This window comes from Emys orbicularis, chromosome 8, assembly GCF_028017835.1.
Source record: "Emys orbicularis isolate rEmyOrb1 chromosome 8, rEmyOrb1.hap1, whole genome shotgun sequence".
In the NCBI taxonomy this organism is placed as follows: domain Eukaryota; kingdom Metazoa; phylum Chordata; order Testudines; family Emydidae; genus Emys; species Emys orbicularis.
The window spans coordinates 61,958,063-61,983,683 of NC_088690.1; the positions used below are offsets into that span (position 1 = coordinate 61,958,063).

At 44.4% G+C, this 25,621-nt stretch overlaps 1 protein-coding gene across 1 annotated transcript in view; it reads right to left on the minus strand.

Moving 5' to 3' along the window:
* TNN (tenascin N) overlaps window positions 1–17,223 on the minus strand; it is a 40,464-nt gene extending 23,241 nt beyond the window's left edge. The window contains exons 1-6 of the mRNA XM_065410083.1: window positions 16,809–17,223; window positions 15,396–15,767; window positions 7,281–7,544; window positions 4,164–4,346; window positions 2,925–3,014; window positions 189–452 (exon numbers count right to left, since the gene is read on the minus strand). Of these exons, the coding sequence (XP_065266155.1) occupies window positions 189–452; window positions 2,925–3,014; window positions 4,164–4,346; window positions 7,281–7,544; window positions 15,396–15,767; window positions 16,809–17,223 (1,588 nt within the window). The remainder of the gene's footprint in view (window positions 1–188; window positions 453–2,924; window positions 3,015–4,163; window positions 4,347–7,280; window positions 7,545–15,395; window positions 15,768–16,808) is intronic.
* Window positions 17,224–25,621: the final 8,398 nt, after the last annotated feature.

The following is a 25,621-nucleotide window of genomic DNA, read 5'->3' on the forward strand; positions in this document are numbered from 1 at the left end:
TTAAAAGGCTCCATTTTCACAACTAAAGGCCAGTTCAGCCTACCAGTGAGAATTACAATTTACAGGACAGATTCTTGTCTCACTAATACCAGTGTAGATCAGGAGTAACTTCAGTGAAGTCCATGGAGTTGACAAACTGGTGTGAGGTCATGATCAGGCTCCACATTTCTTCCCCTGCCATTAGTTACCTGTCTCAGCTTTAGTGTTGGCCCTCTTGCTCTGCAGGCCTTCCTTCTCAGCCCAGAAGTAGATCACGTACTCCATGCCTGGCTTCAGACCCATCAGGGTAGTGGTATTCTGGTCTTTCCCTACAGCTATCTCTCTGGTGTCCCCATCAGCTGAGGTGTAGCTCACCATGTATCTGTCAATGGGAGCCTGGACCCTGTTCCAGGAGATGGTAGCTGTGTCCTCTGTCACTTGGTCGGTCTCCAGGTTAGTTGGGCTGTCTATTCCTTTAAAAGAGCATTTGAAAGTGCAATGTTAAAAGACTCCCCGAGCAATATTCCACCTGATCCCAACAGTCACATTCCTTATCGTGTGTAGCATTTCTGCATTTCTTTTACTCTACAGTGCTCAGCAAACCCTTTCAAGAGTTTGAAAGTATTTTCCATCATCCAATTTTATTATCTTCTACTTGGCAAAGATTAATTCTCTTCCTGACAATGCAGAGACAAACCTAGCTTTATTTGGTTTACTTTCTGGTCTGGTCAGCAGGAGGGCAGATAGCTTTGAGAATACAATTAGTGAGTTAAATCCTGGTGCAAAACCAGAGAGCAGGGCTCAGAGTGTATTACTGGTGGGTCCTACAAATATGGTGGCTTTTAAAAACTTGAAATACATTATCTGTGGACAAAATGGCAGAATTATCTTTTAAATAGCTGTTTTGAATCCAGGAGGCACTCTTTACTAGGCTGATACCATTTCAAGAGAACTGAAATTTGGGGAGAATAATAATACTCAGTACATTTCATTTTCAAATTACTTTACCAGCAATAACTCATCCATCCTCACAATAGCACCCCAGAGGCAAGTATTGTTATCTGCGGATGAGGACAGCTAGAGAGAAGGGCTAAATGACTTCCCAAAGACACAGGAGTCAATATCAGGAGTTCCTGGTTCCCAGCTTTATACTCAGAGGAATGGACTAGTCCACTTACTAAGTGCCTGACACAGGGACCCTTTAGTATTCTCCATTAAAGCATCCCAGTGACCCCTTGGCCTCTTCGCACACTACCATGGGGAAGGGAGGAGAGAGAATGATCCAGAGATGGCAGGAGAACCATCTTAAAGGAAAAATGGTAGCCTTGAATATTGAATAATTCATAGATTTTCAGGTCAAAAAGCACCATCGTGATTATCTAGTTTGAGCTCCTGAACCACCCAGGCCAAGGAACTTCACCCAGTAATTTCTGGTTGAGCTACAGCATCTCCTTTAGAAAAAGATATCTAGTTTTGATACAAAAAATTCAAGTGATGGAGAATCCCCTAGGTGAGTTGCTCCAATGATTAGCCTCGCTTAACATTTTGCACCTTAATTCCAGTCTCCATTTGTCTAACTTCAGCTTCCAGCCACTGGATCTTACTATGCGTTTTGTTAATGCTTTCGGAGACCTAGTTTAAGATCACTTTAACATCTGAGATGTCCTTTATTGGGGAACTGTACGCAGTGCTGGCAATGGAGGATGGTCTTCTTTACCCCTTCTCTGGTACTAACTCTGGAGTGTTGGGAGAGGCTATGCAAACAACTCATGTACTGGGCAGCATCTGTGCAGCTAACCAACCTGGGTGGGTCTCTCCCAAAGGAGCTCTTGTTCCACAAAACCACTACACAGCTGGCATTCCAGGCAGCACACTTTATGCAGCTGTGTTGCACTTATGTTCTACAAATTCCCTTAAACTTCTATGAATTGGCTGATTTGGTCACACTGAAGAGAACAAGGGGAAAATATTAGAGGAATTAATACGTTCATGAAAAGCCTTGAGGCTGTGCAGCACTAGAATGGTCCTATGCAAAGCAGAGGGCGTTCAAGTAATAACCGCTAAAAATGAGACGGAATCTATGTGTTCACAATGTTTGAAAACACAGATGACAGATGGAGCCATCGTGTTCCAAAGGCAGCAGTGCTTCCCAACCCCACTTCCTTCCAAGGGTAACTGGAATCAGATGTCAAGAGTAAACAAGAGCTCTGATCAAAAGAAAAGTTCAGCAGACTCCGGCCAGGCAACGGTCAACTACAGAGACCTCAGCAGTGCCACACCCACCCACCTATGCCATTAACAGAGAAGAGATGTGGGAAGGACGGAATGATGATTCTATTTGGGGATCTGTAGGTTTCCAGTAGTGGGGGAATCCTGGATTCCCATCTCACAGATGAGAAACAAATGCAGTCAGAGTGAGAACAAGACAGAATTGCCCTGCTGTCTGCATGCAGCATTTGATTACTGGCTGTCAGAGGACCTGGCCTGGCCAGCTATCTGTCCTCCGCACAGTGTGGTGACCAGAGCAACATCCCCTCTATATGCCTTCCTCACTCCTCTGAGAAGAGGACCCAGCCCTCTCTCCACCATCCATACATCCCAGTTGCTTCCCCTTGCTGCTGGTCCTCACCTCCCACCTGTAACCCACACGCTCATCTGGACTGATGATATTTTACATAGTAAGTTACAATGCAGTGTTGCTGAGTCTCATGATATTTAGTGTTTGTATTAAAGCCCCAGCTCCCACAGTCTGGTGATTACCTGAGAATTTCAAGTTGGGTTATTTTGTTTTTTAAGTTTCTAACCCTCATGTTTGTGGAGAGAAGCTTGAAAACACGAATCAACTCAAAACAAGCATCATCACCTACGGACCTTGTATCCCTTTGTGCCTGTACAGCACTGAGCACAATGGAGCTTGATCCTCCTTGGGACTTCTGGATACATACCAGTGCGGCCATTCACTATAGATGGTTTTCCTTCAATCTCATCCTTCACAGATATGATAATGATCTTATACTCTGTGCCAGGCTTCAGGCCTATAAGAAAACAAAAGGAACAGTCCCAACAATTAGGGAATAAAGTACATAAACATTTTCTTAGAGAAATTGCATCTTCTGCTCTCTGATTTTACATTACAGAGGAGTTTGAGTTGTGGGACTGGGATTTGTACTTCTTGTTTGGAGAATATGTGAATTTGATGTTTTGGTTTAGGCTCATCTCTACAGGCCATACTGGTCATAAATTGTGGGGATTTCCATTTTACCCATCCTTAGTGTTCCCAGGTCTGAAATGAGAGAGTAAATTTTATTTATATGAGGGTAGAATTAAAGTTGAATGAACGTACATTGACATTTACTATCCATACCACATGGGGAGCTTTTCCATGTGATGTCCGGTATCACCCTTCATCCCACTCACTCACAGAATATACTCATGGTGGCTACCTGTGAAGATGTGAACAAGTGCTGGACTTGGTGCAAAGATGCAAGTAAAGCTGTAGAGCCAGATTCACAGCTGGTGTAAATCACTGAATTCAATGGAGTTATGCTAGTGTACACCAGCTGAGGATCTGTCCCATATGTTTGGCAATATTGAAAGTGAGACTCCGGGCCAGACAAAAAGTAAATAATACCTCCTCTTTTGCTACAAGAGCAAGCTAAAAAAAGTGCTCTGGTCATTCAAAAAGGAGTCTCAGAATCTCTCGTGATTTGAGATCAGATTGAATGGAAATGGGTCCTATCCTGGGGTTTTGCCAGTTAAATTCCAGCCCCGCTCCCTCATCAGCGAACATATGTGCTGAAGGGAACTCAGTATAGTTTCAAACTAACGTGACAGTGAGATATATTGTAAGAGAAACCCTTGGCTCTCTTCCTCTTAGCTTGGCCAGTAGGTGCTAGAGGTGATTAACCTGGCAGACTTTCATCTATGTACTACAAGGTTCATGGATGAAGTCTCATCTGGGTGTTTTGGGGGGAGGGGGTGCATTGTAGGTGTCTCACAGCAGCAGCCTGGGCATGAAGTGAAAGAGTTCTGCTAACTGTCTGTGTCTGCTCCGAGCATCAGCCACACAGAAACAAAAGAGATGCTCTTCTCAGGTTATGGTTCAAGAGTCAACCTCTCTCTTGTGTCTGTCTCTCCCCATTTCTCCCTGGCCATGTCCCGTCTGGCTATACCCAATCACTTACCGCTGATGATGTATCTGCTCTTGGGGTCACTGCTTTTAGGCACCACCACCTCCTTCTCCTGCCCTTGCGGTGAGCTGAACCTCAGTTTAAAATAGTCTGGCTCTGTTGGGGGGTTCTCCCACTCCACTTCCAGCGAGTCCTCCATCTCCTCTGTCACCCAGGCAGCGCTAACTGCAGATAGGGCTAAGGAAGACAGAGTGGGGAGGGTGATGAGCAAGCAGCACATTATCATTTCAGCAGCACCAAAGCCACCTCTCCTCCATGTATGCACACAAGACAGGAAAGAGCCAAACTACCTCCACCAGGGGTCTCAGGCCTCAAAACCAGGTACAATTTCTCAGATGAACTGAAGGGTTGTTAACTAGGCAGAATGCAATTATTCTTTCAACAGGCCTGACTTTACTCACTGTAAAGCTCTATCCCAGCCATAGAGGACTCCGGCTCCTATGTGTTCTGTTACAAATAAATACACACTCCCCATAATCCAACCCTTTACTGGCTTTAACAAGGGCATTGAGGTAGCACAGTGTGAAGATCTCATCACCTAAGTAGGGTGAGACTAGTTCAGGTATGGCCCAGAGATGCCTGAGGAAAACATAGCTACTGCAGGGAGTGGTGCTGACAATTCAAAAATGGCACTCTGCCCTCTGAGTCCATAATCAAAGAATATTAGGGTTGGAAGGGACCTCAGGAGGTCATCTAGACCACCCCCCTGCTCAAAGCAGGACCAATCCCCAGACAGATTTTTTCCCCAAATGGCCCCCATAATGCTACAACACTCCAGCGTGACATTAGGAAGTGCTGTGCACCTGGCATTGCCATACGTACAAGTGAAGTCCTGACTACTTGCACTCTTTAAGGATCTTCATAGCATGGTGTACAGCCTAGGTAGTACCTCTCATCCCCTAGCCAAATCCCACCTGGTAATTACATTCTCCTTCTTTGAAACCCTTCTGTGTCCATTCAAATGGATGGTTCTCAGAGAGTAAGGAGCTGCAATTTCTTGGAGAGAGGATGGCATAAATTAAAAAGCAAATTCCTCTACCTCCAACTGCAGAGAGGGAGCAGAGAGAAGGCTAAGATCAAAAGAGTGACGTGGGGAAGTATATATGAGGCAAGAGAGCTCAGGCAGAGATTGGTGGAGTGGAGAGAGCGGGCAGGGTTATAGGTCAATATAAGTTCAGAGGGGTCAGGTGGAAAGAGTCCATGGAGAATTCTGAAGGCCAGCAGGGCATTTGAGATTGTCAGGAAGACAATGAAGGGGACAGAAGGGGGCGGGGGGAGGCGCGAGATGTGTCTGTGATAGTGGTAAACCAAGTGCCAGATCTGGCCAAGGTCATAAGTGTTAGTTAAGAGCTGGCAAACTCATAGCTGGAAACCAAATCAGCTCATCTTATGTTAATTTGGTTCAAAATAGGTAGCAGCTTTATAAGAATGTAGTAAGTGTTTAGACTCTATGGAAAGCTTGTAAATTGCTGCATGCATTCATCACACTTGTAATATCAGTATTCCATGCTATCAGGAAACACTTAAGTTTCACTTTATAACTTTGAAAATGTTTGCTCTGAACTTGTGAACTCAGGCACAGGAATCCTCAAGATTAAACAGGCCATTAATGAATATCACAATACAAAGGATTGGTGAATGGGCCTATCATGCCTTGGAAATGTCATGTGCAAGGGAGCTCATCTCATGGACTACAAGACGAAATGTAAAATATAAAACAGGGTCACAAAAAAATTGTTCCTCCTTTGCTGTTTGAATTTTCACAGGGCCAAAGACACTAAACTAAGCCAAAAACAACGAGGAGTCCTTGTGGCACCTTAGAGACTAACAAATTTATTTGGGCATAAGCTTTCGTGGGCTAAAACCCACTTCATCGGATGCATGGAGTGGAAAATATAGTAGGCAGGTATAAATACACAACACATGAAAAGATGGGAGTTGCCTTACCAAGTTGGGGGTCAGTGCTAACGAGCCAATTCAATTAAGGTGGAAGTGGGCTAATCTATAGCTATAATTGAATTGGGCTATAATTGAATTGGCTCGTTAGCACTGACCCCCCCCCCACCTTGGTAAGGCAACTCCCACTTTTCATGTGCTGTGTATTTATACCTGCCTCAGTATTTTCCACTCCATGCATCCGATGAAGTGGATTTTAGCCCACGAAAGCTTATGCCCAAATAAAAGTGTTAGTCTCTAAGGCGCCACAAGGACTCCTCATTGTTTTTGCTGATACAGACTAACACGGCTACCACTCTGAAACCTAAACTAAGGCAGAGATCCCCAGGGGTTACCCCTGGGTCTGCCCTGAAAGACACATTGAATTGACAGATTACTACATCTCTGTCATCTTTAGAAACCATAGATAGAAACTCATTTGCATGTATATGTTTGCTTGCTTTAACCTGTAAATAATTCATTTTTTCCCCCTAGTTAATAAAACTTTAGTTAATTTATTACAGGATTGGCTACAGGCGTTGTCTTTGGCGTGAGATCTCAGATGCAAATTGATCTGGGATAAGAGACTGGTCTCTTGGGACTGGGAGCAAACTGAACATTCCATGATTTTTGGTGTAAGTGACCACTTATCACCAAGTCCAGATTTCCTGGGTAGCAAGATAGATGGGAGAGTCTAAGGGGACTGTCTGTGACTCCTTGGTAAGACTGTTATAGTGATCCAGGAGTTCACATTTGTTACTAGGTCAGTGAAATCAAATTATAGAACATACCATCAATTTGGGGTGTCTGTCCTGAGGTAGGCACTCACGGTCGTGAGCCACTCCAGACAGCATGACAGTGAAACATTCCTGCTTCCTGGAGTCAGAGAGTAAACTGGTCCCAGCACTGTGAACTTCCTTGAATTCAGAAGCAGGGAACAATGGCTGGGACTTTGGGGGAGATGGGAAATTCATCCCAAAAAACCTTTTGGGAAAAACATCTTTAAATGGGAGAAGAAAGGCTTATAGAATGGGCCTTTCCAAAAGCTCAGACAGGAAGTTGAGTGAAGTGCCATACACCCTCAAACCCTAGAAGTTTGCTCTCCCTATAGTTTGAACCTGACTTTGAAGACCAGCAAATCCTTTTTTGGAGGAAAGGGTTAAGGAGTGCTCCCACCTGTCCTTGCTTGTAGGTGTTCTGGGTTACTGGAAATCCCCTTCTTCACATAACGAAGTGTGATCTGATACTTTGTGCTAGGGCGAAGGCCCGGGATCTCATAGCTGAGCTGTCCTTTTGGCACTTGGATTTGTACTGCAGAGGCCTCGTGCCCTATTGGATAATAGCTGAGGAGGTAATAATCCACATCGAGCACCTGATCCCAGCTGAAGGTCAAGGAATCTTCCGTGGTCTTCAGCAGCTGCACATTCTGAGGAGCAATGACTACAGGAAAAAAGGAGAAGAAATTATAAGACTGATATCTCATCTTGGGGCATAGTCCAAAGTCCACTGAAGTCAATGAGCGTTTTTCCATTGACTTCAATGGGCTTTGGATCAGGGCCATATTTTGCATTTATACAATGAATGAACTGCTGGTGAACAGGACTATATAGACAGCCCTGGAGGCTGAAGTCCTCTGCTTATCCACAAAGAAGTATCCACAAAGTTGCAGTGGCCAATGGGAATTGAGAACACTCAGCACTGCAATAAACTAGGTATACTTAGCGCCACGTTGTAGCAGACATGTCAATCATCAAAAGAATGCCAAGAAACAACCTCCTTAACACTCTCAGTGTCACCCATGGCACCAGGTGTGTCTGTCGAGGAAAGACGCTCCTCCTTGCTTGGCTGGACTGGTGCAGTTGCCATTTCATCATTCTTGTTCTGTGGCATTAAATAATTCTAATTGCCTAGTCAAAGAGGCTTGTAAGACATAGTATAGACCCAGGAAGATCAAGACTGTCCTGTAGATCTGGGAGCAGGAACAGAACTCTAGGAAGGGCAGCACATCTCAGTGTTCTACACTGGAGATAGCTGGTAGCAGGTTATCCTCCAAAGGCAGTGCTCTGGTGTTGCAATCCGTGGCCTACATTTTCACTGGCACCCAAAGCAGTAACTCTGCAATAGTACTGCAAAGTTCAACTACAGCTGGGGAATGATTTCATCACAGAATTCGAGCGGCAGCAAAAACAGGCCTTAACGCTTCTCACAACATTTGATCCTGAACCTCAGAAAGACTACCTAGCTATCTCAGCAGCTAAACATCAGAACTCTCCTCACTCTAAAATTGCTCATCAGTCACTTACAAAAAGCTGAAACTGCAGTTCTGAAGGTAAGCCAGGCACTTTCAATGCATTGTCTTCCACTGCTACTGCTGGAAGGAGGTCAAACACAGGGATGAGTTACAGCTGCCAGTCGCACAGTGAAAGACAGTCACAGGCGGCTACTGCAGCAGGGCCGCCCAGAGGATTCAGGGGGCCTGGAGTCTTTGCTGCCAAATTGCCGCCGAAGACCTGGCACTTCGGCAGCGGGTCCCGGGGCAGAAGGACCCCCGGCCGTGGGTCATCGGGGCACTTCGGCGGCGGGTCCCGGGGCGGAAGGACCCCCCCGCCATGGGTCATCGGGGCACTTCAGCGGTGGGTCCCAGGGCGGAAGGACCCCCTGCCGTGGGTCATCGGGGCACTTTGGCGGCAGGTCCCGGAGCGGAAGGACCCCCTGCCGCCGAATTGCCCCCGAAGACCCGGAGCGGAAGAAGTTCCGGGTGCCCGGGCCGCGCAAGAGTTTTCCGGAGCCCCGGGAGCGAGTGAAGGACCCCGTTCCAGGAGCCCCGAAAAACTCTCATGGGGGCCCCTGTGGGGCCCGGGGCAAATTTCCCCACTTCCCCCCCCCCCCCCCCCCCCGGGCGGCCCTGTACTGCAGGAACTAACTGCTTACTGGAAAAGTGATTTCAAGGGAGTAGAGAGAAGTTCAGATGCGAGGGAGCATGAAAGAGAAAGTCCGCACATGGGGGAGAAAGAACAAGTGCACCAGACTGCACGTATGTATATAAATGAGTATGTCGGAATGCACGTATGTGTATATGCATGAGAGAAATAAAAATCCAGAATCTCTAGTTTGGTTGTTTCATGAAGTCAATATTTTTGGGTCTCCTGCTCCCCTTGCATCAATAACAATTCTCTATCCATTGGGCACAGACCCTGTGCCTTCACAGTTTCCGCAGAAATCCTGCTCAATATTTGATGCACCTCAGGTCAGAGAGAACCTTCTCAGTAACAGTTTGAGTTCTATCACATCTTGAGCTGAGTAAATCCCACACTTGCTCTTTGACAGTCAATTTACACTGTAAGGACACCCAATCCCACCAAGTTTACAGAAAGTGACAAGTGATAGCAAATAATGGTGACAGACACTCAACAGGATCCAGCCTTAATTAACTCAAATTTTTGCAGTATATTTTTATACCTTTCTGAAGGATTCAGAAAACTAACTATTCTCATGCTTTTCAGTTAGTAAATTTTTATACACTCTTTTTTATAACTGTAAACTCTATTTTACACAGTAGATATTAAAGAGATACTATCAGCTCCTTTCCAAGGAAGGAGGAAGAAACCACCAGTTCAGATAAAATAAGGCTGGAGTAAACTTTTCAGAAATGCTTACACTACTGAGGAACCTAAGTTCCACTTTTAAGAATGACTTAGACACTTAGTCAATGCAATAAGACTTAGGCACTTTTGACAATTTTACCTCAAACCTTTTTGAACCTTTCCCAAAACTTGAATCAAACACCCAATGATTTTTCCAGCATCAAAAAAGCTGGATTAACTTTTAAATATATGTAGGGCTTTTTATTTTTATATTTCATGTCTTGGAACTCCCTGATTTTGTCTAGGACTAAAAGCAGAAATACCTCCAGGGTATTTCTTGGTGTTATTCCATATCACAGCCAAAACCAGGAAATTGTGAACATCTGCTCAGATTTCCATAACACATAGGCTCAGATAAGCATCAGCTGAATTTTCAGCGACCGAACTGAACTTCTGAATCTGTTGAGGTTGGCCTATCACTATACAAGACTGTCTCAGTTCCTCTTCCTATGCTGGGAAACAAGTGTTACAGTTCATTCCAAAGGATTAATGTGCTGGTTTTAAGGGTTTATTTTATTGTACTAAGCCGACCTTTAGATCTTCACTGTTAAAGTTACTTTATTGTAGGTTTAAGATGCTTTAAAGTCAGTCTGGTCTACTTGGACCAAGCAAAAACTTGTTAAACACAGTTAGACTAACCAGAGCTGGGGTTCCCAATCGCATGATCTTCTTGCCTCTCTCTCCCCGCCAAGTAGCCTGTTGCTAACTGCCATAAATACTGCTTGCTGTATCTAATACAGTATTTTCCTGGCTTCTTCCCACTATCTTCTTAAGCTCACATTGGCACAAAAAAAACCCCAACATATATTATTAAGCTGTGAGTTCTGATGATTTTGCAGAAGGAAAGAAAACTCTCTCCTTATCCCTGACTTATTTCAAAGGCCCAAATAATCCCTAAAATTAGTGCATGTGACTTCTTCATTCCTACAAATGTAAACTGATTTCTGTAGTTGTGACAATCAGAGTCCAGACACCCCAGAGGGAGAACAGAGGGCCTGAACCCCAAATAATAAGCAATTGAATCAACTGGTTGTACACATTATTACTGCGCTATAAGAAGTGTATCAAGTAACATCTTTTATGAAGGTTGGTGATACCCTGGTCATTAATATCACTGTGTGATGTATGTATGGGTTGTGCATAAAGAATTACATATGTGTGCTGGAAATATGTTCTTTGCGTCTGACGAAGTGGGTATTCACCCACGAAAGCTTATGCTCCAATACATCTGTTAGTCTTTAAGGTGCCACAGGACTCTTTGTTGCTGTTCTTAAAATGTGTTTCAGAAGCAATGCATAAATCCAGCCTGCCCTAGACAAAGAAATGTGGATTTTCCTGGCTGACTGGCTTGATTACTGGCAGAGGACAATGAAAGAGTATTTACATAAACAAAGCAATCAGTTTAGTTAGAGACATTTTAGTGATCCATCACTTAAGGAACAAAGAACAGCAGCACCCTCTGTGTCTGTAAAAAATGGATCCCCATGGCTTGAAGGGCAGGAGCTGCTGGTAACTCGTAAGTGAGAAACCTACTTAGGCAAAGACTATAACTTGCTAGAATTAAGTTTAGTCACTAGAAAGCATGTATGGTTTGATTGTAACCACACCTGTCTCTTTTTCTCTTGCTTAGTATCACTTAAACCTCTGTCCTTTATTAATAAACTTATCCTTGTTTTATTACAAAACCATCTCAGTGCTGCTATATTGAATTAAGTGCGAGTTCTCAATTAAACTAACAGGCTGGTGTGTGCTCTGTCTCTTTGGAGGCAGCGAACTTAATCATTTCTGTGAGTGCTCAGTGAGAGGGACTGGACACTGCAGAGATGTCTCTGGGGAATTCAGGAAATGGGGTTCACTGATTGTTACCTGCAAGGCGAGGTTAAGATTGGCGGAGTCTCAGGGAGTTTGCTGGTGAAACAGACAGGCAGGCATGGCAGGGAGCTGAGGCAAAGCTCTCTCTTGCTGAGGCAGAGAGGTAACACAGTGGTTTGCGGCTGTGGGTGCCCTGAGGAGAGCATCACAGGAGTGAAGAAAACTAAAAGAAGTTTGATCCCTGCAGAAAACAGATCTTGACAAATCCAGTGTACACCATAGCCCTTCTGATGGGAATAACATCTTACACATTTGGTCAAAAGATACATTGCTTCAGCAATCATGAAACCACTAAACATGATGGTAGTGTAATTTGTCCTACTGGGAAAGGCTCTCTCTTGAAACTAATTGGGCTATTTTCCCAGCGATCTCTCCTCACTTCATCCACAGCTCTAGCCAAAGTCCATCCTTAGAGGCGTGTACACAGTTCCCATTGCCTTTAGTTGAAGCTATGTAACGCAAGGGCAGAATATGGCCCTTCGTTGCCCTGGAACATACATGGGATTTGGGTTTACTTGTGGTAAAATAACCCCAAACACTCAGGATAGATCTTGTTCTGTATGTAAGTGCAGTTTGGATGGAGCAGACACCACCTGCACCCTTTAAAGTGAAGGACCCAGCACAGGAAAACAAAGTTCTCTATTAGCCAATTGCATGGAATAGTGACCCAGGTGGCTGCAACATCAACAGGCTGTCACTATTTCCCCTTCCTGGCTTTTCAGTTCTGCTTCATCAACAGCATGTTTTGATGAGGTGTTGACACAGAAGTACCTGCCATCTCATCCAGAAACAATACAAATTCTGAGATCAGCTAGAGCCATTCACCCAGGCAGATGTGACAAACCAAAGCCCTTCTGGGGCCTGATCAATAAATTGCAGTCATTTGTCCAGGGAAATGGCATGATGAAAACAAGAAAGGTAAACAAGTGTTGCATTTTGGACACTTTCTTAGAAACCACTGAAAATCCTCCTCCTTTCCCTCCTCTTTGGTAACAAACAAACTTGCACTGTATGCAGTGAAAGGATTCTTTACATAAACAATACTAAGTGCTGAGGGAAGTATGAGGACGGATGGGGTTTGGGTGACTAGATGCCAAGAGTCCATCTTATAATTACTATTATAAATCTCTCTCCATTAGCCAGTTGCTTCTCAGGAAATAGATTAAGGCCCTATGGCCTAAGCAAGGAGGAAACCAGCAACATGTTTCTAAATTCACTGCTGGGTTGAAAGCTCACATATCTGCCTGTTAGGAATCCTGGCCCCATTGGAAAGTCTCATCTTCTCATTCTTTAAAACCCCCTCCACTTTCCACCGTTCCTATTGTTTGTGCTCCAACACAATGATTTTCAAGCAAAGGCAATAACTTGATAGAAAAATTCGGTTTTAATCAGGTGCCACATTTATTTAACGAGGAGTACTTGTGGCACCTTAGAGACTAACAAATTTATTTGGGCATAAGCTTATGCCCAAATAAATTTGTTAGTCTCTATGCCCAAATAAATCTGTTAGTCTCTAAGGTGCCACAAGTACCCCTCGTTCTTTTTGCTGATACAGACTACCACAGCTACCACTCTGACATTTATTTAAGGTATCCCAAAGTGCTCTATAGAGTGATGAGATGATGTTCAAAAAGAGCACAAGTCAGTATCTGAGGTTTAACATCTACTTCCCTCCATAGCTTCTTACTGATCATAAATGAAAAAAAATTAATGAGTGCAAATAATTGTGCACTTTGGGGAGTAGATACATTCTAGTTGCTCAGATATGCCAGTAATAATGACAACAAATTATTAAATGTGTCTTGTTGTGTGCAAAGAGATGAAACTGTACCACAGCAGCACTCGGTAGTAATCCTTCAGGATCCAGAAGTCTCTTTCTCAGAATATAAAAGCCAGTTTAATGACATTGAAGAGGAGAGCTTGGCGGATGCTGCAGAAATACAAATCGTTTCACACAGGATTTAGGAAAAGTATTTTTCCTTTTTGTAACCTTGCTGATCTAGTCGTAAATTACAATACAAAATGAATTGTATAGCGTGTATTAATTTTATAACGTGTCCATCCTACTACTGGAGCAACAGCAACAACAACAGCATGGGGAGGAGGAAGCCAGGTTGCATTCAGACCCTTCTCCTTGGGAGGCAGGGCCAGAACCCCTTTGGGAGACCAGAGACAATTCTGACTGCCACTTTCACAGACCTGGCTGCCCCTCTGACAGCATGCACTCCTTGCTCATTTCTGTGGACAGAACAGAATGATCATAGTCAGAGAGGGAAATAGAGAATCTGGAAAGAAAGACTGGGGGTTGAATTGGGTAAGGTGTTGGTCAAGAGTTTTGGTATAGGGGGAGAATTTTGTCTCTAGCACTTTTTTTAAACAAGGTGAACCAATGAGCAAATGTAGTTTTTGAGGAGCAAGATCAGAGCTTTAATGCTGATCCAGAGCACTTACAATAATCTGCATGTACTCAATTCACCTGCCTCAGAAGGTTGAAGGGCTGAGTTGACATGGCTGGGATATGAACTTGCAGTTATAGGGATTTTAAAGATATTTCAAACTGGATGACTAGGCTACTGAGCCATTCTTATGGGCATTAAGGCTTTTCAAGGATGGGAAGTAGTAATGGTAGCAAGGCCTCAAACTGGCAGCTGGGGTTGAGCTGGTTGTCCAGAGCGGGATTCACTCACTATTTGATTAGGGCTCCTAGGGCACTTTTTATGCTAAAAGACCTTGAATGAGACTGAGGCTGAGATTTCAGAGGAGACCTATTGGAATGAGGTGCACAACTCCTACTGAAAGTCAGTGGGATTTGAGCACCTAACTCCCTTAGCCTCTTTGAAAATCTCAGACTATAGATTCAACTTAATAGATACATTTGGAGAAACAACAGCAACATAAAACCTTCCCTAGTAGACACCCTCCAGTGAAGGCAGACCTGCACAAGGAAGGGGGTTATGGAAACTGTTTTCAGCTTTGTCATTCTGTGTAAAACCAGACAAATGCAAGCTAAGGTTAATGACCCAAAGAGCAAGGCCGTGCACTGAGCCTTGAGTACAGCTACAGAAGGACTTTAGCAGACATCCTGCAGCAAGGAGCCCCACCGATAGTGTCTTTAAACTAAGGAGGTTCTGCTCCTGGCCCAGTCAAGTTGGAATCTCTGGGCAGAGAGCCGGGTCAGCTCACTCAGGTCTAATCAATCAACCCCCACTGCCTGGTGCAGATACAGGACAAGAAATAGCTTCTCGAATGGGAGTTTCCAACAGCAGCAGTTGGAGCAAACAACCTAGCTAGATTTAAGATGGAGCTTGATCAGTTTATGAACAGGATTGTATGATGACATTGCCTGAGACAGCAGGAGACTGGACTTTATGACCTACAAGGTGCCTTCCAATCCTAAATTCCTAACTGCCTCAGCCCAGAGTAGATTATTGAAGGTTTTGATATACCATTGGTCACAGCTTGTACTGAATCCTCTGGCTTACTCACAACCAATGCAGACTGCAGCAGGCAGGCAGGCAGACCTAGTTGACCCCCTTGCCTTTATTCCCAGGAGTGATTTATGGGCTTGGTTAGCATTCCTCCCTGGTTATAAGCCTCCATATCCAACCTTTGGCTATGGGGTGGGGATAGCATCCTCTCCAGCTAATGGATATTGGGTGGGGTTAGCTGCAGAAGGAACCAAACAAATGCCACAGTGGGCAGGAAGGAAGGGGGACACAGGGGACACGCCAGGATAAAAGACAGAGGAAAGGAATAAAAGGAAGGTGCTTCTCACCCTGGGAGCAGTCAAGCCCAATGAAACCGTCGTGGCAGTAGCACTCGCCACTGTCACAGAAACCGTTGCCGCTGCAGTCGTTGGGGCATTTTTTCTCACTGCAGTCATCTCCCATGAACTCCTCATAGCACTGGCACACACCATTGTTGCAGATCCCATTGCCACTGCAGTTCTTAGGGCACAGCCGCTGACTGCAGTCTTCACCAACGTAGGGTTTGCTGCAGATGCATTTGCCATCAACGCAGCGTCCATTGCCGTTGCAATTGTTGGGGCAGCTGGGGCGGGAGCAATCGCTGCCCTCCCAGCCTTCATCACAGTCACATCCACAGCTCTCTTGGATGAAAGTTCCATGGCCACTGCAATTCGAGACACCTGTCCAGTTGGGGACCCAGAGCCGACATCAGCAGGTAGCATGCAGGAGAGAAAGAGGCAGACAAAACAGCATTAGAAATAGAGCCGTAGACAGATATAGAGAAGGTCTATTCAAAACCACTGATAGGAAAGAGAAACTAAATGGACTGATTATAGCTGCACCCACTAGTGTCATATGAGACCATCACCTGAGCATTCTTCTTTGTTTTGGACAGTTAGCTATCAAAGAAAAACAAACAAATTCTCAACATTTTCCTTTAAAATGAAAAATTCTGGGACTGGAAACAAAACAAAAAACCTAGGAATTCTGCAACCACACCTCCTGCTGATGTGGAATTCCAGAATGTCTCCTCTCCCAAGCTCAAGAACTCCATGCCCTGACTTCTCAGACACTCCAGAATTCCTCTCAAAGCTGAAAGACACGTGTTAGCACATTTTGGGAACTTCAGCTTTCCCCACCAAGACCAGGAACCTGAGCCCCACCCCACCTTGGAGATTCCAGAGTTCCACTCCCTCAAGACCTGGAATTGGAAATCAAGTTATCTTGGATCTGTAGGAGTTTAATCCAAGCCCAACCACTTCCAGAAACCCCAGAATTCCACACCCCTCTGCTGAGTCTGAGCTCCTTGCCAGTGAGGACCCTTGAAATCACTCCTACCCCTGTCCATCACCACCGGGGAGCACAGCAAACCATCACCTCATAAACACTAGAATTCCAGCCCAAGCTCTGGAACCTGAGCTCCCCCCAAAGCCCAGTGAAGTCAATGGGAGTCTTTCCATTGGCTTCAATGGACTTTGGATGTCTCTGTGTCAGGAACTCCAGGATTTCCCACCTCAAACTCAGGAAACTAATTGCTCCCATTAAACCCTCTTTCCATATGCATCAGACTTCCATGCCCCAATGTAAGAAACCTGGGCTCCAGCCTGACCAGGACTTTTCCAGTAGGGAATAGCACAGCACAGAGAGGGACATACAATTAAAGCTACTGGAGTTAGAGAGAACACACTACAAAAATAAATAAATTACAGTTTGTTGCACACCTTGGACTCCCCCACAGCAGCTCTGTATACTGCAGGCCTCCTTTAGTACCATCATTTCTTTCTCCATCTTTTTCATCCTTTCCAGCAGATCTTTGATGTGTCCCAAAGCTTCACAGTCACCTCTTGGTGTCTGAACTCGGATGTTGTGCCTGAATATGATATTCTGTTCCTCCTCCTCCTCCGCATCCCCAGCAGCAAGCAGCACATGACTGTCGTCTTTGAGCGGCAACGGGTCCGCCTCCACCTTGATCTGGGATGATTTGGGTAGGTCAATCTTGTATGAGTGGCTGAAGGAGATTTTCTGACCATTTCTGGTACAGTTGTGAAGTTCAGGGGGGAGCTGAACAGCAGCTGTTTGGAGAGCAAGGTACAGTAACATCCCCTGAGGGAAAGTAAGCCAACTCCAGACACTCATCTTGTAGTTCTTCAGAGGGAAGGCTGATCCTATAAAAACAGTGAAGCTGGTTTCAAGGAGGAAAAAAAAAGATGAAAAAAATTCTACCATAAAACCATAAGAAACCATGGCCTGCTATGATGCTATCTGGTGCTGTAAGCTCACAAATTCATCAGTGACAGGTTGGTCAGTATTTGAATAAGACATATACAAAGAATACCTAGGGTGATACATTTCAGAGTGGTAGCCACGTTAGTCTGTATCAGCAAAAACAACGAGGAGTCCTTGTGGCACCTTAGAAACTACAAGGACTCCTCGTTGTTTTTAGGGTGATACAGAAAATGGTAATTGTGTTGACTCAATAGGCGACACTCTTCCTTATGAGTCAGTACTGAATTAGAGTCCTGACCCATCATTAGCAGGCACTGTGCTCTGCAAGATGACATCTTTCAGATGAGACTTAAAACCATAGTCCTGATTATCATGATTATTAACTACCCGTTGCAATTTTAGTACAAGTAAAGGTGTTGGCCCTACCTGGCATTAGGTCTAACTAAATTTCCCCTGCAGTTTAAATGGATATAGTATTTGTCCCTCACTTATTACATTAAGCTGCTGTACACTGTTGCAGTGTGCTGTTAAACATAGTTCACCCCAGAGATTGCAGCATTTTAGTGGTGGATGGAGTAAACCCTATACAGTGAAACATGCTTTAAGGCAGCCATTCAAGAGACTGACAAAAATCAGCTCCTTAACAGAGATGATTTTCCAGTAAAGTCTGTAGCAGAATTGTTCTCGGAACATTCAGGATAATATCTTGGGGCAGCCTCTTATGAAAAGAGGTTGGCTAATACAGGTGGTGTCTTGCATAGGTTTCACTGCATGTAGTTTACATAGCTGTTTGTTAATTGGAAAATATTGCGGGATCCTTTGGGACGAACTGCACTGTACAAATGTACAAATGTACAATATTTTTATTTATCGTACAGTGAATTTAGTGCTGGTGTAAGGTACCAGGCTCACAACCCAGGAGGCTGAATAGTTCTTTCCACACAACAAGTTCAGTGCAGACAATGCCAGGGCAAGACTTTCACATACTGTCCTGTCTGTGTGCCTGCACCCTGACCTGGAAGTCCCTCTTCTAAGAGAGAGAGGAAGCACAGCTTCCATGCTGGGCATGCAGGCAAGGGCACTAACTGTGATGAGGACACTTGTACATTATGAACTGGATTGAGACATCAGCTCATTTCATATGGGTCATTGAATAACTATCAACTGGTCATGATTTTGGTTACCATCAGCCTGGGTGATATTTGAACCAGGGAACTGGGATTGTTTAGTCTGCAGAAGAGAAGAATGAGGGGGGATTTGATAGCTGCTTTCAACTACCTAAAAGGGGGTTCCAGGGAGGATGGATCTAGACCGTTCTCAGTGGTAGCAGATGACAGAACAAGGAGTAATGGTCTCAAGTTGCAGTGGGGGAGGTTTAGGTTGGATATTAGGAAAAACTTTTTCACTAGGAGGGTGATGAAGCACTGGAATGGGTTACCTAGGGAGGTGGTGGAATCTCCTTCCTTAGAGGTTTTTAAGGTAGGCTTGACATCCTGGCTGGGATGATTTAGTTGGGGATTGGTCCTGCTTTGAGCAGGGGGTTGGACTAGATGACCTCCTGAGGTCCGTTCCAACCCGATTTTCTATGATTCTATGATCTAAAGGTTCAAGGCCTCGTATTACCAATTCCTTAGCCATCCAGTCTACCACTCCAAAGACTCCTTTCCAGTCTAAATCATGTTATTGGCCACTGTGAAATAAAGAATGGGACTCAATTTGTGCATGCCCTTGGAAAATTAATTCTGCTTCTTCTAAAATGTTGCACATTTTGACCCTTGCATTGTCCTGAACCTGTGGAAGTCAAGGTGTTACTCCACATTATATTTTAAACTACTGTATGATAACATGGTGCCATCCTGAGTTTTGAGGTCTCGTTAAGGATTTGAAGTGCTTGCTTTAACTGGATGTCAGATTTGCTTTATAGTCACTGCAAAAGTTAATCCAGGAACCACACCAGGTAACCTCATTGTTAGATTGAGTAACAACAGGTCTGACAAACTAACTGAAGCCAATGGGAAAGATAGTCTCTGGCAGGTTTAATCATGGTGGCACTTGTAGTTAAGAGCGAAGATTGTTATAGAAACACACACATACACGTACCAGGGACAAACCTACTTTTCATGTCCCAAATCCTGCCTAGGAAAATGGATGAGATCTCCCCATGATATTACAGATCCTCACTTTGACTATCCAGAGCCTGAAATCATGGCATATGGAGTTGTCCTTTAGAGCCTCCTTGGCTTATAACCTAAGCAGGGTTCAGGAAGAGTACCCTACTTATTCAGAAGCTTGAGGCTCTGGCTCCTAAAAAAAAATAATAATAAAAATCAATAACAAATGTATGTAGGGCCAAATGCTCAACACCTGACTCAGCACGTGCTTAGGCAGAACACTCACTGAAGTTAATAGGAGTTTTGCCAGGGGAAAGAGTGAGTGAAATAGCGTAAGGACTTCAGGATTCAGTCCATGAGCCTATGTATAAAGAAAATTTAAAAATGAGAAACAATCTGTAGCTTTTTCCTTCCAGCATTTGTCAAACTCTATCTAATTTTTCATCTCTCAGCACATTATCCTGCTGACGCAGGACTTCTTCATCCTTGTTCTGAGGTTTTGCAACCACCTGTTAGTCAAGGAAGATGTGGCTTTTAATCCTCTCTCCCATCCCCAATCATCTGCTATTCCATTTCCAAACCTCCACTTTCTTAGGCAAAGAGCCACAGAAATTAACTACCTTCATCTCTCTTTAGCCCTCTGAAACATATCAAGTAATAAGGGTTGTCCTTGTCTCAAGGCTTTGAACCAACATAGTACTTGAGATCCACAGAATCTCATCATAGGCCACAGTGTCCACAACCTTGTTTTACAGGGTTTATTTTCAAAGCCCTGGAAATGAAAAACCCACACGGATACACACACACACACACACACACACACACACACAAAAAGCCCTTTTCTCATCTCTGGGTATCGCATGCCATTCTGTGTTGTAACATGATGTCTCTACTAATTAGGCTCTCTTGAGCACCGCAAATTGATCTCAGATTTTCCTGGGCAAGCAGATCACTCAAGAGAAAAACTCCTGAACATAGCACTTCTGTCAAGTGTAATGAAAGAGGATAACAGGACTTCTGGCTTCAACATCATGTAATAAACAGATTTTCCCCTGCTGTTTAAGAAAAAGAGGGTGGATGTAACCAATCCTTCATTGAGAACATTATGTCATATGTATAAGATCATGTAACTGGAAGTAATATGGTGAAACAGAGCAAAGGAAAGGTTTAGATTGAATACCAGGAAATTTTTTTCCTAACAGTCAGATCTATTAGACTATTGAATAGTCTCCTAAGGAAAGTGGTGGAAGATACATTGCTTGTGACATTTAAATCTCAACTTAGTAAAACACTAGATAATAAGACACTGTAGAGAACAGACAGTATTCTCATGGGAAGGATAAGATGATCTAATCCTGTAGGTCTTTTCCATTCCTAATGTCTATGCCTGTGTATTTTAGTGTACTGAATTTTGCAATTTGCTGATCTGGACAACAGTATTTCTTCACGTTAACTGGCTGTTGTATATATTACTTGTACTGCAGTGCCATTGAATCGCCCCAGCTCCTTTGTGCTAGACACTGTACAAACATAAAACAAAATAGGTCCTTGCCCCATGGAATTTACTATCTAAGCAAACATTTAAAAGGTACCATAGTTTTAACATCTACTATGAGTGCTTTCATAGGATTTAAACCCACAACCTCTTATGCAAGGCTGATGTACCTAAACCACAAAGCCACTTGATAGGCTGTTAATAAGGTAGTTGTACTTTCCTAACCATTTTAGATTGTAAGCTCTTCAGGGAAGGGACTAGAATTTACAATATGTTTGTACAGTGCCTATCACAATGGGGCCCAAATAGCTTCAGGCCTGTAGGTGCTAGCACAATACAAACGTTAGATAAAAGTCACTGATCCAACTGGATGGTTTTTAGCACGGACTCAAATGTCTGCATCGTCTCCAAAGGTAGCAACCTCCTCGAACTAGAACATTTTTGGTTTTTAATTAGTTAGTTAATTTAAAAAAAAGAATTTGGCAACTTTCAGTGCCTCCGAGAGTGAGAGTTTACTAATTGATCCAGATATAGTGTCAGCAGATACTGGACAAACTGCCTCCCCAGATCACATCATGCTCTGCCAACCCTAATGAAATGAAAGAATAATTTAAGACTCATTTAACTAGTTCTTAAACCATACCCATAAGGATCAGTACTCCTGGGTTCTATTCCTATTTCTGTCACTGACTCGCATTGTGACCTGGAAGGAAATGACATAACTTCTCTGTACTCTGTAAAATATAACACACCTTATCTTGGAATAGTGCTTGACATACTAATTGTACCCCAAAACACTCCATTAATTAAATACTAGATTTTAAAATAAAATAATTGCGGTGGAAGAAAGACATTTTCAGTTGAAAATAGATGCACAGTCGGGAAAGTGGAGAGATGCACAAAGGTTTTTCCAGATGGCAGGAAATGCAAAGGAGAAGGGTCTTGGACCAATAATGGTGATATTGTAATATGAGGCAGGGAGGATGCTGGCGCTAGGCAAGTGGGATGAACAGAAAGGGGAAGGGAGAGACAAAGAGCCAGCTGCTTGGCTGGTGTAAATCGTCATGGCCTGATTGATTCGCTGGAACTATAATGATATACACCAGCAGAGGATCTGGCCCGAAGTCTATGCAGCAAATCTATGAAGGGTTTTAAAAACAAGGGGGGTTAATTTTCAACCAGATCCTGAAGTGGAAGGAAAACAGGGGTGTTGTTTGAAGATGTAGGTGATATGGTTACATGTCTTTTTATAGGCGAGAAGGTAGTGAGCAGCGTTCTGTACATGCATGAGTTAGTTAAAGCATGGGAACACTGCAGGGATGGAAGCTACTATAATCAAGGCAAGGGATAATGAAACCACAGATGTTGATTTCAGCAGAGGTGGGACTGAGAGGGACATATGCAGGCAATGCTGCTAAGGTGGAGATAGGGAGATTCACAGACAAACATAGGAAGCCTGGGAGAAGGAGAGTCCAGAGTGAAGGGTAACTCCCAACATTGCAGACAGTGGAGTCAAATACGAGGTCTCCATCCAGGAGAGAAACCGAGGAAATGGAGTAATTTTTGAGGATGGTCCTTTTCCCCCAAAAGAAGCACATCAGTCTTTGAGACATTTAGCTAAAGGAAGTTGAGACACAGTAGTCAAGACAGGCAGTGAGGCGGTGAATATGTGCATACTGTAAAAGTTAGCAGTGTTAGCTCAAATTAAAGGCAGAGGAAAAATGGCCATGAAATAGGAGAAAGAGCAGGGGGCTGAGAATTGAACCTTGTGGGACTCCATAGTGCTGTGTTATTCCCAAAGAAGAGCAGTTTCTGTGATAAGGCCAGAATGAAAGTGCCAAGGATATTGTGGTTATTGGAAGCACGAGTAGGAGAGCGCAAGAGGGGAGGACTCCTGTCTCATACTGAGAAAGCGGGACAATCAGCGAGTTATCTTAAGTGCCTATACACAAATGCAAGAAGCCTGGGAAACAAGCAGGGAGAACTGGAAGTCCTGGCACAGTCAGGGAACTATGATGCGATTGGAATAACAGAGACTTGGTGGGATAACTCACATGACTGGAGTACTGTCATAGATGGATATAAACTGTTCAGGAAGGACAGGCAGGGCAGAAAAGGTGGAGGAGTTGCATTGTATGTAAGAGAGGAGTATGACTGCTCAGAGCTCCGGTATGAAACTGCAGAAAAACCTGAGAGTCTCTGGATAAAGTTGAGAAGTGTGAGCAACAAGGGTGATGTCGTGGTCGGAGTCTGCTATAGACCACCAGATGAGAGGGATGAGGTGGATGAGGCTTTCTTCCAGCAACTAACAGAAGTTGCTAGATCGCAGGCCCTGGTTCTCGTGGGAGACTTTAATCACCCTGATATCTGCTGGGAGAGCAATACAGCGGTGCACAGACAATCCAGGAAGTTTTTGGAAAGTGTAGGGGACAATTTCCTGGTGCAAGTGCTGGAGGAACCAACTAGGGGCAGAGCTTTTCTTGACCTGCTGCTCACAAACAGGGAAGAATTAGTAGGGGAAGCAAAAGTGGATGGGAACCTGGGAGGCAGTGACCATGAGATGGTCGAGTTCAGGATCCTGACACAAGGAAGAAAGGAAAGCAGCAGAATACGGACCTTGGACTTCAGAAAAGCAGACTTTGACTCCCTCAGGGAACAGATGGGCAGGATCCCCTGGGAGAATAACATGAAGGGCAAAGGGGTCCAGGAGAACTGGCTGTATTTTAAAGAATCCTTATTGCGGTTGCAGGAACAAACCATCCTGATGTGTAGAAAGAATAGTAAATATGGCAGGCGACCAGCTTGGCTTAACAGTGAAATCCTTGCTGATCTTAAACGCAAAAAAGAAGCTTACAAGAAGTGGGAGATTGGACAAATGACCAGGGAGGAGTATAAAAATATTGCTCAGGCATGCAAGAGTAAAATCAGGAAGGCCAAATCGCACTTGGAGTTGCAGCTAGCAAGAGATGTTAAGAGTAACAAGAAGGGTTTCTTCAGGTATGTTAACAACAAGAAGAAAGTCAAGGAAAGTGTGGGCCCCTTACTGAATGAGGGAGGCAACCTAGTGACAGAGGATGTGGAAAAAGCTAATGTACTCAATGCTTTTTTTGCCTCTGTCTTCACAAACAAGGTCAGCTCCCAGACTGCTGGACTGGGCAGCACACTACGGGGAGGAGGTGACCAGCCCTCCGTGGAGAAAGAAGTGGTTCGGGACTATTTAGAAAAACTGGATGAGCACAAATCCATGGGGCCGGATGCGCTGCATCCAAGGGTGCTAAAGGAGTTGGCGGATGTGATTGCGGAGCCATTGGCCATCATCTTTAAAAACTCATGGCGATCAGGGGAGGTCCCGGATGACTGGAAAAAGGCTAATGTAGTGCCCATCTTTAAAAAAGGGAAGAAGGAGGATCCGGGGAACTACAGGCCAGTCAGCCTCACCTCAGTCCCTGGAAAAATCATGGAGCAGGTCCTCAAGGAATCAATTATGAAACTCTTAGAGGAGAGGAAAGTGATCAGGAACAGTCAGCATGGATTCACCAAGGGCAAGTCATGCCTGACTAACCTAATTGCCTTCTATGATGAGATAACTGGCTCTGTGGATGAGGGGAAAGCAGTGGATGTGTTATTCCTTGACTTTAGCAAAGCTTTTGATACGGTCTCCCACAGTATTCTTGCCGCCAAGTTAAAGAAGTATGGGCTAGATGAATGGACTGTAAGGTGGATAGAAAGCTGGCTAGATCATCGGGCTCAACGGGTAGTGATCAATGGCTCCATGTCTAGTTGGCAGCCGGTTTCAAGCGGAGTGCCCCAAGGGTCGGTCCTGGGGCCGGTTTTGTTTAATATCTTTATTAATGTCCTGGAGGATGGTATGGACTGCACTCCCAGCAAGTTTGCAGATGACACTAAACTGGGAGGCGTGGTAGATACACTGGAGGGTAGGGATCGGATACAGAGGAACCTAGACAAATTAGAGGATTGGGCCAAAAAAAACCTGATGAGGTTCAACAAGGACAAGTGCAGAGTCCTACACTTAGGACAGAAGAATCCTATGCACTGCTACAGACTAGGGACCGAATGGCTAGGTAGCAGTTCTGCAGAAAAGGACCTAGGGGTCACAGTGGACGAGAAGCTGGATATGAGTCAACAGTGTGCTCTTGTTGCCAAGAAGGCTAACGGCATTTTGGGCTGTATACGTAGGGGCATTGCCAGCAGATCGAGGGACGTGATCGTTCCTCTTTATTCGACATTGGTGAGGCCTCATCTGGAGTATTGTGTCCAGTTTTGGGCCCCACACTACAAGAAGGATGTGGAAAAATTGGAAAGAGTCCAGCGGAGGGCAACAAAAATGATTAGGGGTCTGGAGCACATGACTTATGAGGAGAGGCTGAGGGAACTGGGATTGTTTAGTCTGCAGAAGAGAAGAATGAGGGGGGATTTGATAGCTGCTTTCAACTACCTGAAGGGGGATTCCAAAGAGGATGGAGCTCGGCTGTTCTCAGTGGTGACAGATGAAAGAACAAGGAGCAATGGTCTCAAGTTGCAGTGGGGGAGGTCTAGGTTGGATATTAGGAAACACTATTTCACTAGGAGGGTGGTGAAGCACTGGAATGCGTTACCTAGGGAGGTGGTGGAATCTCCTTCCTTGGAGGTTTTTAAGGCCCAGCTTGACAAAGCCCTGGCTGAGATGATTTAGTTGGGAATT